Source organism: Lissotriton helveticus, chromosome 4_1, assembly GCF_964261635.1.
Source record: "Lissotriton helveticus chromosome 4_1, aLisHel1.1, whole genome shotgun sequence".
Lineage (NCBI taxonomy): Eukaryota > Metazoa > Chordata > Amphibia > Caudata > Salamandridae > Lissotriton > Lissotriton helveticus.
In genome coordinates, this window is record NC_136063.1 from 584,259,554 (window position 1) to 584,272,681 (window position 13,128).

General features: G+C 45.8%; 1 protein-coding gene and 1 long non-coding RNA gene across 4 annotated transcripts in view; one reads left to right on the plus strand and one right to left on the minus strand.

Moving 5' to 3' along the window:
- Positions 1-13,128, plus strand: part of LOC144828763 (uncharacterized) — a 442,674-nt gene that overhangs the window by 386,867 nt on the left and 42,679 nt on the right. The window lies entirely within an intron of this gene.
- SGK3 (serum/glucocorticoid regulated kinase family member 3) overlaps positions 1-13,128 on the minus strand; it is a 517,133-nt gene that overhangs the window by 334,949 nt on the left and 169,056 nt on the right. For all 3 annotated transcript variants that reach the window (XM_078687207.1, XM_078687206.1, XM_078687205.1), the window contains one exon: positions 31-228. In XM_078687207.1, coding sequence (XP_078543333.1) covers positions 31-117 — 87 coding nt within the window. In that variant the 5' untranslated portion in view covers positions 118-228. The remainder of the gene's footprint in view (positions 1-30; positions 229-13,128) is intronic.

A 13,128-nucleotide genomic window follows, 5' to 3' on the forward strand; every position in this document is an offset into this window, starting at 1 on the left:
GCGTCACGCGTGGGGTTGCGGCATACTTACAGTGTACCTCTTCTTTTTCTCTCGATGTTCATCATGGCTCGGGATGCTAACACTGGGACAGCTGGCTTTGGTACTCATTATATCCATTGTAAAGTTTCTATCGATCAGCAGACCACGGGAATGGCTTAAGAAACTTTATTCCGTAGCATGTTCAAAGATGACTAATCCACTTGGGTGCATCACATTCCATCAAGCAACCTTGAAATAATAAATAAACGCAAAAGTTAATAGACAATGTAGACTGCTGGCCACAAATGAGAATAATTTGCTGTAAATACTCCTTGTTTACAAAAACACACCAGTATTTTATTTATAAATATGCAGCTCATACGTAACTTACCAAAGCATGTAGTATTAAACAAATCAATTTCATTAGATGCTCTATTAAAACAGGTTACCTTTAATTTTGACGTTTTTGATATAGTGCAAAACTAGATTCATAGCGCAATTGCGTGCTTTACGGAGGACATTTTTATAGCACCAGAACCATCCCAAATGTGATAGTCTATACAAACAGCAATATCTTGTGTGTGGAGTGTTGTGGGAAGTAGATTAAAGACAACAGGATGAAAAGGGGGGCAAGATGGTGGGTGAGGACATGTTATTAGGACAGGACCAGACTGCATTTGCCTTTCTATTTAATTTCCTTACATCACACATATTTACATACTCAGCCCATATTTGTATTACATTCTCCCAGAATCACACAATACTCTGTCATGTACCAAAGCTGCCATTACAGTTTAGGTCTCTGGAAAAGAGCAACTAAGCTGCTGGTTCAAATTTTGTAAGGATTCTAAGCTCTCCAACAAAAACAAGCATGGCAACGTATCATTGATATCCATAATCAAGTAATGCTTTTTAGTATATCCGCTTCATTTATTTCCTGCCCTCTTCGTCCATCTCTGACATGGGACCAATGAAATCAATACAGACACTGTGCCAAGCTTTGCCGGGATTGGAGATGTGACCCATGACCGCTTGTTTTCCAACCTTGAGTCTCTTCTCACCTTCCTTGCAGATCTTGCAACTAATGGCACACTCCAAAATCTGACTATCCGTGTCTGGACACCAAAACTGCACCTTGAGCCGACGTGGAGTGAAACCCTGGCCAAGGTGACCCTCATGAGCCATTCTAATGATTTTGCCCCTTATGCAAAAGGAGGAACAAACCTGTCCCCTCTCATAAGTACCTTGCTACCATAAGTGGACAATTCCACCAAAATGTTGAGGAAGGGGCGTACAGATGTAGTTACACAACTCTCTCTTCTTCTACCAGAGGTCACCAGACGCATCACTTCGATAAGTGTATTGTCATTAGCCATCTCCTCACTCCACTCCTACAAGGAGAAAGCACCTGCCCCTTCACACACCGCATCCACCACAGAAGCAATGGGATTATCATATTTATCAGAGACAACAGTGTTATCAGCTTCAGACCCGTCTAACGCCAACCTAGATATGCAGTTAGCCTGTTTATTTTGCCAACCTGGAATGTACTCAAGGAAATAACGATAGTCTGGCAGCCTAGCTGCCAATCTGGCTAATCGAGCAGATCCTTTGCCTGCGCCTCCAGGAGAGAGAACAGTAAGAACAGGTTTATGATCTGATCGCAATAAGAATTCTGTGCCCCACACATACGTGCGATAGTACTCAACACCCCAAGCGGTAGCCAAGGCTTCCTTCTCAATAACAGAATAGTTCCTTTGAGACTTGGCTAGTGTCCTAGATGCAAAGGTCACTGTCCTCTCTGCTTCACAATGCTTGTGATAGAGGAGTTAACTCAAGCCTGTCGCACTAGCATAAACAGATATTATGGTCTTTAGTTTGATGTCAAAAGGAGCACAAATCCCTGCATTGCAAATTTCTTTCTTAATGGAATCGAAGCATTCCTGTTGTGCGGAGCTCCTTGTAAATCTCTGACCCTTCCTCAAGCGGGCCTTGAGTTTCTCAGTCTAGTCAGCGAAACACTTAAACTTCGCATAATATTCAATGAGACCCATGAACAATCTCAGCTGATCCATATCAATGGGTCTTGGGGCTTGATCATCGGCTTTGAGAATGCTTCTCTTAGGTTTGACACCCTCAAATGATAACGTATAGCACAAATATTCCACGCTCTCAGTAAGAAAAGAACACTTTTCCCTGCGAAAGGTAATTCCTAAGTCAGCAATCATTTGTAGAGTCTGTTTCAACATAGTTTTTGATGAAACGGTCAAGGAACACAATGCTAAGATGTAATCTTGAAAATACAAGACGTTAGCCACTCCCTTAACAAATTGTGACATCATGCGTTGAAACACTTGCCGCAGAAGAGAGACCAATAGGCATGCAGCTAAATTGAAAAGTTCCCTCTAAAGTGATGAAGGCAGTGAGGGGCATTGAGTCCGGGTGGAGCTTGATTTGGTGGTATGAACTCTTAAGGTCTAGCTTGGAAAATAATTTATCACCTTTCAGCAACATCACAAGTTCATTATGTTAGGCAGAGGGTAGTTGTCAGCAATGATGTTCTGATTGAGGGACCTCAAGTCCACTCAGAATCTCAGGCGACCATCTGCTTTGCGTGTGATAACCACTGGCAAAACCCACTCGGAAGCCTCCACCGGGTCAAAAATCCCCTCCTTTAGTATTTCATCCAATAATTATTTTACACCTTCTCTAACAATAACAGGGACTCTCCTGAGCTTGTGTTGCACAGGAATCGTGCCTTTTATAAATAGAATCTTATGAACATATCCTTTCAGTAGACCCACTTTTTCATTGAAAACATACTTAAGTGAGTTCAAAATATTCTCAACAGATTCATCCTCTACCACCATGGCTTGCATGGGAGCTCTTGGATCACTTTTGATGTGGAGGTCGTATTGATGAACCCAACCCAAAATAGCAGGCCCATCTTCAGAGACCTAAACCTTACCACAAACAGCCCTCACTGCAAACTCAATCAAAGATTCCATAAACCCTATGTCGATTGTTTCCACTTGGTAACCTGTGGTTGTAATGTCCCTGGGTTCCAGGTCTGTACTCCCCCACAAATGTGTAAAAATTGTTTTGAGAAATATGGTGTGCTTGGAACCTGTGTCAACCATCAGCAACACCTCTCTGCCATTCACTTTAAATAATGCTTTGGGTCTGTTTAGTCTATGTAAATCATTTTCACCATCTTCAGGCCACTGACACATAGAATTCTATCTGGGGTTTCAACTTGTTGGGCAGTCTTAACAACACAGGCAACTTTGCCTCTCTGAGCCAATCTACACATCTTTGCAAAATGTCCAAATCGACCCCACCTCAAGCAGTCCTTGTTCTGAGCAAAACACAACTTGAAATCAGAAGCATGATTGAGGCTGCCACAACGGTTGCATCACTTGCTAGGGGCAGGAGAAGGCAAAGTCCTACCTCTTTGGACAAAGTGTTTGGCACGGGAGGAACTAGGCTGGGAGAACTTGTTTACAGCACCCAATTCAGAAACATACATTTTTTGTTCTGTTCTCCATAGCTCCTTGATGCACAAATTAGTCTGTGCCAGAACCTTGGCTTTCCCTATAGCATCCCTCAAGCTAGGGTTTTTAGTCACTCATAATCTCTCCTGGATTTTCTTGTTGGCACATTGAACAATAAATTGGTCTCTTATGAGTTCATCCGTCATTACCGCAAAATTGCACTTGGTGGATGATTCACAAAGTCTAGAAACAAATTCATCAATACTCTCTTTCCTCTTCTGATGTTGGGCATAAAACTTGTACCTGGACATAACTATGTTTTCCTTCTTGGCATAACGTAGCTCTAATCTGCATCTGGCCTCCATATACACATCCTGAAGGATTTCACCGGTTACACCAACAGCTTGCGGCAAACACCTGAACATTCTCTAACCTTCCTTACCAACAGCACTCAACAAAAAGCTTTTTTTTCCGTGAAGGCTTAAACACCCCTCCATCTAATGCTTCCAAATAGTTATCTAATATTAGAACCCAATCATCCCAAGGCATGGGGGTGTGCCAGGCTGCATAAAAAAAGGTGGGGGAATAACTGAAACATGTGGTGATATCACAGGCGCAGGTACAGCGTTACTTCCTGAAGCTTCTGTGTTAAAATTGCAGTAGACCCCAACTTATTAGAAAAGCAGGATGAAAAATACACAGTAAATAAGGTTAAAAGAAATGTGGATAAAACAATACTTAGGCTAAAGGTGAAATCTCTTGTGATAAAGGTGTGCACATCACGGCTGTCGCTGTGTGAGCACAGGTAGTAAATTATTGGGTGTGTGCATCACCGACCAGAAAGTACTTGAGAACAGAATTCCCCAACAGTAATAACCCAAGGCAAATCAAGGTGTGTATATCACCGTAGAGGTCAGTGCATGCACAAAGGAAAATTCTTACCAGGTGTGCCCATCACCGTAGAATACCAGGAAAAGCCATCTTGATCCACCGCTGTAACAACAGCAAGAGCAGGAACTCCAGTATCGCGTGAATACTGAAGAAACACGGCACAAACTCGATTGATGGAAGGCGCAAAAAAACCAAAAAATGGAACGTAAGACCTGTTCTCCGAGAAGTGAACGTAGCGTCAGGCAGCAGTAAGACTCCACATCCAGAAGTGCTTGTTGCAGGTGTGAGAAACAGAGAGGGCGGTAACCCGCAGACACCAGCCGTGGTGCGGGCTGACTCCCAAACAATGCAGAAAGGCAGAGTGGAAGCCCTTTGAAGACTCCACCTCTGGAGATCTACGCCACTGACGTGAGCCAAAGTGGGCGGAGACACACAAAACCCAGCTGTGAGACAGGCCAACTCCTAGGGTAGGCGGGATGAATGGGACGAAGCCTCTAAACTGCAGTGGGTCCCGTTTAGAGCTGCCACGAGCTTCGCCTCCAGCCACGGGCAACCAACCAAGGGTCAAAGGCAAAATGTGGCACAGGTGTGCACACTCAACACCCAGAGGACCTAGGATCCAACCACACAGGGCTCGCTAGTCTGCTCAGAACCTCGAAGTCGCCGTGTCCTCACAGAATGCCGCACGTACGCTTGCTGATGCCCAGACACCAGCCAAGACCGTCACCAAACTTTTTGTGAAATGGGGGGCGTCGGACAACAGTGAAGATTTGCATACGAGGATTTATTATGGACACAGGTAAGAGCAGACTATACTCTTGGCCGGTACAACAGACTCCAGCCACCGCTTGCCCCAACCGCTACCCCCCATGTTCAAACAACCTACATTCCAACCCTTTGATGACCATGAGCCCTCGAGGTGTCCTCGAGCCCTTGGGGTACAGGGGCACGAGCCCTACATAACATGCATCTGCATCAAGAGGTCATTTCCCCAATGGTACAATGGGTGAACAACAATTGAAAAGTTTTGTCAGAAATGCCATCAAGATGAATTAACGTTACCTAGGAAAATGCAATTCCGAAAACAGTTCAACCCTTCAAAGAAAGAGGCGAGATGAAGAAGGAGTAATGAGGAAATTAATTAATTATCAGAAATAACTGGACGTGGCTCTTCATAATTTTGGGAATGCAAAATATGTATAAGCCACAAGATATGTGAAGGCCACACTTTGGGGTAATGATTAAAGGCCAGATGTACAGAGTTCTGAACTTCACAGTCGTTCGACTCCTGTCAGCAGTGAGGAAGCGGGACAGTCATCTCAAGAAACACGTATTGAACAGCTGTAATTTTAACTTTCAAGACCCAACTTGTATTACCCACAGAAAACTTATGAATCAAATCAAATCAAATAAACTCCTTGGGTAGTAACACAGAGAGTGTTTTCTAAGAGAAGAATCATAAAACGATATACTTTGATCTTTGTTACTGCACACAAACTCTAGCCACCTTCGGTGGACTGATCAGAAGGGTTTTTTCTGCTTGGGACTATATTTTTTGAGTCAGCGAATATAAGTTATATGTTCAGAACCTAGTATTGTGCACCCTCTATTTTTTTGTTACAAACTTTTAATTGATATATATATATATAAAATGAAAATTTTATTTTTGTTCCGATATTCATGTACAGATTATTGTTACCTTTCGCGTGCCCTAAACTTGTGTATTCTTTGGATGCACTCTGTATAATTGTAAATGAACACTGGCCATGGGGCAATGTCAGTGAGCAGTAAGCCTTGCACGGTTAGTAAAGTTTATCTCTACAGGTTTTCACTTTCCAACCCTTGCCAATTTATACATCTGGCACCACGTGATTAATAAAGGGCCACTCTAGTGGGACTAAAAAGGTAGAAGTGTGCTTAATGGAACTCTAGAGCTTTGAACTGAATAGATGCAATGCTGACAAATTCTAGACAACCAAAAAACGAAAACAAGATTACCCTAGTTCTCATCAAGTTACATATTTTCAACGTGGCTCACCAGAAGAATCGCCCACTGCAGTTTCCAAAAGGTACAAATTCAGCCCCTCCTCATCCTCCATAAACTTTGAAGAGAAATAGAACTATTTTAACAGGCAATGCTAGGACTCAGAAAGCTAAAAGAACTCAAATGGGCCCATGCAATCCAAGCTATATCCAACCAAGACAATCCATGGATCGTCATCAGACACTCCTATCAGGGAATAGTCCACCACGCTTTTTCTTGATAAACAACCACACAGGCATCAACAAGATAGGGATGGAAATACAACTGGCATATTATCTTCTTTCCTGCCTTGTGGTAGCAGACCTTTAAAACGAAAAGTAATATTTAATACCACCATCAAACTGATAACTTATGAAATGCATCACTAGTGTAAATTCACAGATAATTGTGAAACTTTTAAACATCTTAAACAGGATAAATAGTCACTGTTAAACAGAGAAGGCTACATACAATCTATCTCACACAATCCTTGGATCAGTGGTACTCTTACGCGCATAGTGGAACAGCAAAGTACAGGCAGCACCATCATTAATGTGGCAGGTGTAAAACACCACTACTTTCCATTACAACCTCATACCACCCACTTTCCCTTGCACTCACAGTCTCATAATAACTCACACAACATTGGCAGTCGCCAAGTCAAGATCATTGTCCAAATAACCTTTTTCTGATAAGTTGCGATCCATGTCAATTTTCCACTTTGACGAGGTAACTGTAGGATAATGCCTGCCATCTTCTGTTTTTAGCCTACTTCACTCCATCATAGCCAATGGAGGCATCATTTAAGGATTTATAAAACGTTTCCTTGAATGATCCTATTAATTCTACTATTTTGTTCATAATTCCGTTGTGATGTCTCCAGCCTTTCTAGAACTACTGTAATGTTGGACATTCATATATAGATTGAGCAATGGAGACCTTGAACACTCAGACCCTTTTACACACTTCTGCTATTCATACATCGGTACAGGTCCTGCAAGGAAAGTTAAATTGAAACAGTTTCAACTGAGTGTTAATTGATGCCATTTTATACAGAAACATAAGGAGGAGATGTGGCTAAGTAGCTGGCGCTGCCAACTTCAGAACTGGGAACAGGTCTTGGCTCAACCTACTGCAATTCTGGGCAAGTCACTTACTCTCCACCTGCTTAAAAATGTATAAAGTCTGGCTCTCTTTGAAAGCGCTCTAAGGCAACCTGGGCAAATTTGCGCCATATGAAACTGAGAAAAAACGCTTTTCTGGAAACATTGTGCCTTGCCCGAATTCTATCCTTCTGACATGTATTTCACTGCTCTGCCTTTTACTGTGAATGAATCCCCCGGCTACCTATCCCAGAATTTCCCAAGGCCAGCGGTAATGTATCAACATTAAGAAATTTGGTCCACTGGAATCGTTTCTACCTGCACACACTGTTTGTCACGTCTTCAAATCACTCATTAGGCAACAATCCTCCTTTAGCCAAACAGTAAAAAACACTTTCTTGGTTGACAACTGAAATTGTTTCAGCCCCTAAAGAGATGACTTTAGACTGGTCAGGTAGCCCAGCTTTCACACAACTGCTTCGACACTACCTTCACAGTACTTATCAAAAAGAAGCTATCATCACCACACAAGGCCATAAACGGACTGACATAGGAAAAGGACAAGTGAGTGGGATACACCGGATTTCCAAATAATTTCATCTACAAGGTGCACCCCATAGTGCTCTCCACTCAAAATTGCTATTTGCCTTATTCTTCCATGTTCGCCAGAGAAGGAATAGGCAAGATCTCTCCAGGCTGACTATCTAACCTACAGTCGACTAAAGGTTCTACTACTCCTAAAATACAGGTCAATGAATTCCACTAGATTGCTCTTCTGATAAACAAAAGCCATCTGCAAGAAAGTGGGTTATTTGTTGCAAATGATGCGAGTGCTTTACAAGTAAGTCTGTAACCTGGGGGCATGGCCTAGCCGCGGACCAAGATGGCCGCGCGGCTTTAAAGCTCCTTTAGCTGTCCTGGCAATACAAACATTCCCAGCGATCCAGCACGGCCTCAGATTGTGATTTCCACAGCAATGTACGCCTGAAATGTTCCGGTCTGTATTCGAGTCAGCAGCTGCCCGATCTACGCTTTGTGAGCAGTAATCTGCCAATGACGTGGACGATTGCTGATACCAACATGGCGGCATAGTCACGATCCAGTTGTAAGAGCGACCGAAGCAGAGGCAAGCGGCATTGTCCCCACACTGTCGGGGAGAGGTGAGGCGGTGGGGCTTGAGACACCGCTGCAGGCGTCTCGGCTCCGGAGGCATTGAGATCGCTTCTGGAGCAGGGCACGGTCGGCCTTCTGTGTCCCGAGCCACTCTGGAGATTTGACCGCCGAGGGGGGAGACAACGCATGGGCATACAAGTGGCGCTCGATTTCCAGGACTCCCGCGCGTAGCGGGAAAAACGCTTGTTTGCAGCAGCTCTACTTCCCTGGTTACTGGCACTCGGCTGCCGCTCTGCGGCTGTATCCCCCCATTCCGCTGCATCCCCACCGGACTGCTTACACGGACGCCCCCCTGCCACCCCCCTCCGTGGATCTCGGTGCTTCCATCTCAATCAATCTGTAAGCAGGCTGACCACATCCCGCCCGGATCGTAGTCAATCTCACCTCCACTGGGGCGCATTTGACTCTTGTAGCGTTGGGAACATACGCAATGAAAGACGCACACTTCACATAGGTGCTGCAAACCCTGCCTAGGCGACGAAACACCACTCCCTCTCAGAGTTGCTGGAGCCCTGACAAGGTGCCCACACCGCCTGCGATACTGTTTCCGACACCACCTGTCCAAAACAAAGTGCGCCAACCCCCACCTCCTGACCTGGGCAAAGGCATGGGTCGCAAGGATCCCAAACAGCGACCACTCCCATTTGAGAAAGTCCCTGATACAGCCCCGGAGAAGTCACCAACATGGCGGAAGGCGGACAACAAGCCAACACGCTGGAGGATCCTCCTGGCACCATGGGTTCGCTCCTGCAGGAAAGGAGAGCGGGGTTTAGAGCCCTGGACGTACGCTTTGACACCCTGGATAAGCACACGGCGGATCTGGGCTCCAAAATACAGGCCCACGACAGGAGGCTGGATGTGGTAGAATCACGCACCTCCGAACTGGAAGATGGGACGGCGCAAACGTTCAAACGTCTGCACAGGGTGGAACGCATCCTTAAAGAAGTGGCAGTTAAGAATGAGGATTTGGAGGCGCGAAGTCGGAGCAACATTGTTCGCATACTTGGAGTTCCAGCGTCGACAGCTACACGGAGGATGGACAGATTTGTGGAATGGTCTTGATTGACCTCTTTGGCAAAGATTCTTTCACCCCGGGGTTTGTGGTGGATCGGGCCGACCGGTCGCTGGGACCTAGACCTAACCATGGCTGCCCACCCAGACCCATCGTTGTGCGACTCTTCAGAGACCGAGATAAGTCACTCAGAATGGCCGTGAGCAGGACGACACCATCTGGCAGGGATCTAAACTGTCGTTGTTTCCTGACTTCACCCTCATGTTCCAGGAGGCCAGGCGCAAATACAACGGAATCAAAGCCACGCTCAGAAACCTAGGCCTAAAGAATAGCATGCTATACCCCGCTAGACTGCGCGTTGAGATCAATGGTCAGTCACGTGTCTTTGACAGCCCCACAGAGGCACAGGAATTTTGTTGTACGTATAAACAAAACGCCAAGTCTCCCCGCAAAGAAAGCAGGTCCTCTCCTCCCCGTAGCGTCACCGAGGCGAGTATGGAACTCTTCTCCAGATCAGGCCCCAGCTGAACTTTCTTTTTGGCCAGCAAGTTCTATTGACCATTGACATTGGGCTATCGTTTTATGCCATACTTCATTATGGTTGCTGGGAGTCGGCAGGGGCGCTGCCACCCCCCATTGGTGTTCACATTGCATCAGTTTTGTGAACTGAGAACATTTTTGGGATGCAATTGGTACTCTGGTTTTCTTGGTTACTTTTGGTATCGCCTCTCTGGTTGGGTACAGAGGCTGGGAGGGGGTTAAAGGGGGGGGTTGTTTTTATTACGATACGTCAGTATAGGTATGCGATTTAATGCAGTCATGAATGGCGGAAACGTCCATTTCTTGCGCTTTCAGCGAAGATCCACACTAATACCATGGCTTAGGTAGGACATAACCCCGGCCCCACAGAGCTGAGGATGATGACACGGAACATTCATGGCCTTAATGACACACGTAAGAAGCGACAGGTGGTACATTACTTACTTCGGCATAGAGTAGATATAGCTTTTCTGCATGAGACCCACTTACTCCCCTCAGCAAGGGCCAACTTCGCTGCCTCCTGGGGAACCAATAGATATTTTGCGAACTACAGTAATTATGCGCGGGGCACCACTATCCTCATAGACAAGAGAGTCCCTTTCACCATGCACGCGGTTGCCCGGGACGGCAACGGGAGATACGTAATTGTGTCTGGCACGCTGCTGGGACATAAAGTAGCGCTGGTGTGCGTGTATGGCCCGAACACTGACTCCCCTGATTTTTACTATTCCATGCTGTCACAGCTGATGAGTCTGGGTCCGATGCCCCTCCTGGTGGGAGGTGATTTCAACATTACACCTGACCATTCCCTAGACAGCACGTCCAAGGCGCCCGACCCCAAACCCCGCACCCGCAAGGCCTTATACTCCTTCCTTACCCAATTTTTGTTAACAGATGTCAGTCGAAAGATCGCTCCACTACACACCGATTACACACACTATACCAGCTGCCACAACACCTGGACAAAAATTGACTATTGGCTGACTTCTACGGCTATATTTAGTTGGTGCCACTCCGTACAGACACTACTCCAAAACGTACTCTGATCACTCACCTGTGTTGTTGATATTTAAGATCCCCCGCCACGATGGCTTCGAAAGGCAATGGAGGTTCCCAAGTCGGGCACTAGAGGATGATCTATTCCAACACGATACCCGTGAAGCCATTGAGGAATACTTTGCCATTAATACTGGCTCTGTTGACTCCGCAACAATGCTGTGGGTGGGTTTCAAGGTGCACATAAGGGGAATGTGCATTTCCAAACACACTAGTGTCCTGCGAGATCTATGCAGAACATTAGCCCACTTAGAACACAATCTTACAACGATAGACACTAGGCAGTTGGCTGCGCATGACGGTTGTATGGCATTACAACGCAGGCTTTTACCCAGCGTGCCATTACAACGCTGTTCCTTTACATGGGGAACTACAATAATGCCAAACAGTATGGTGAGGGTGACCCACCTGGACGAGTACTGGCACAGATGATCAGGCCCCCATATGGTAAGGCATATATCACTGACTTGCGCACACAAGCAGGCTAGCACACTACCGATCCACTTGAAATCCAGAGTGAATTTCCGTCTCCTGTACACCTTCAGACTGGGACCAGACCACACAGACCAAGAGTCCCATTTGTCGGAAATTGCACTTGTTTACCTCCAGAAATACATGCAAGACTTTTTCTGATACAGACGTTAAGGAAGCCATTGCTACCCTGAGGACATCCTCCGCCCCCGGCCAGGATGGCTTCACGGGCAAATTTTACAAGGCATTTCGGGACCTACTGATCCCGCAGCTCTTAGAGGTCTATGCAGAGGCCTTGGAAAGACAGCCTGCGTGAGGCGGTCATAATACTCCTTCCTAAACCTGGCAAAGTCCCCCTACTTTGCGGTTCGTATAGACCACTTTCACTCCTGAACTTGGATTACAAAATACTGGCCAAAGTCCTGTCGAACCGTTTGTCTCTCTTATTAGAGTCTATAATTTCCTCTGCACAATCAGGTTTCATCCCCCATCGTTCAACTGCATTTAATCTCCGGACCCTATTTGCCACCCTCCACAGAATAAATCCGGAGGTACTAGTGGCTGCGATTCTATTAGACACAGAAATGGCCTTCGACTCGTTAGAGTGGTCTTCCTTTTTGTCCATCATGCAGAAGATGGGCATGCCGACTGGCTTTGTAGCCACCACAGCCTTGTTATACAGTCAACCCACTGCCCGACTTAGGTAAATGGCAGCCTGTCGGCTCCTTTCTCCTTGTCGCGAGGCACAAGGCAGGGCTGCCCACTCTCGCCCTTATTATTCATGTTAGCTATGGACCCATTAGTTCGTCATTTTCAGGAAAAATACCTACACAGAGGCCTACAATTTAATACAGGCCCATTATTGGTGTCACTATGCAGACAACACTATTCTGTATGTTCGTAACCCCCAGATCAATTTGGAGCCCCTAATAAGGGAAATACTTAGGTTTGGTTCATATTCCGGACTATGCATAAACTGGCACAAGTCCGTGATCTTCCCCCTCACCTCCTGCACAGAACAATGGGACTTTGAGTTTCCACTGGAATGGTGTTCCGGCTCTGTAAACTACTTGGGCATACACGTACACCTCGACCCAGACCAGATTGTCCGGTTGAACTATGGTCCTGCGATGCTCACACTAGAGGCGCAGATAGATAAATGGCTCAAACTCCTGCTCTCCATGGCTGGCAGAGTAGCCCTAATAAAAATGATTGTTCTCCCTAAGATCCTCTATTTCTTTCACAACATCCCACTTCCCTTACCAATAGATTTGTTTTGACTCTTCGGTCCCACTTGGTAAAATTAGTATGGGGTGATAAAGGAGCTCGGGTCCGATGGCACAGGGGGAGATTCGGAGTACCGGATCTACAGTTTTATTATTTAGT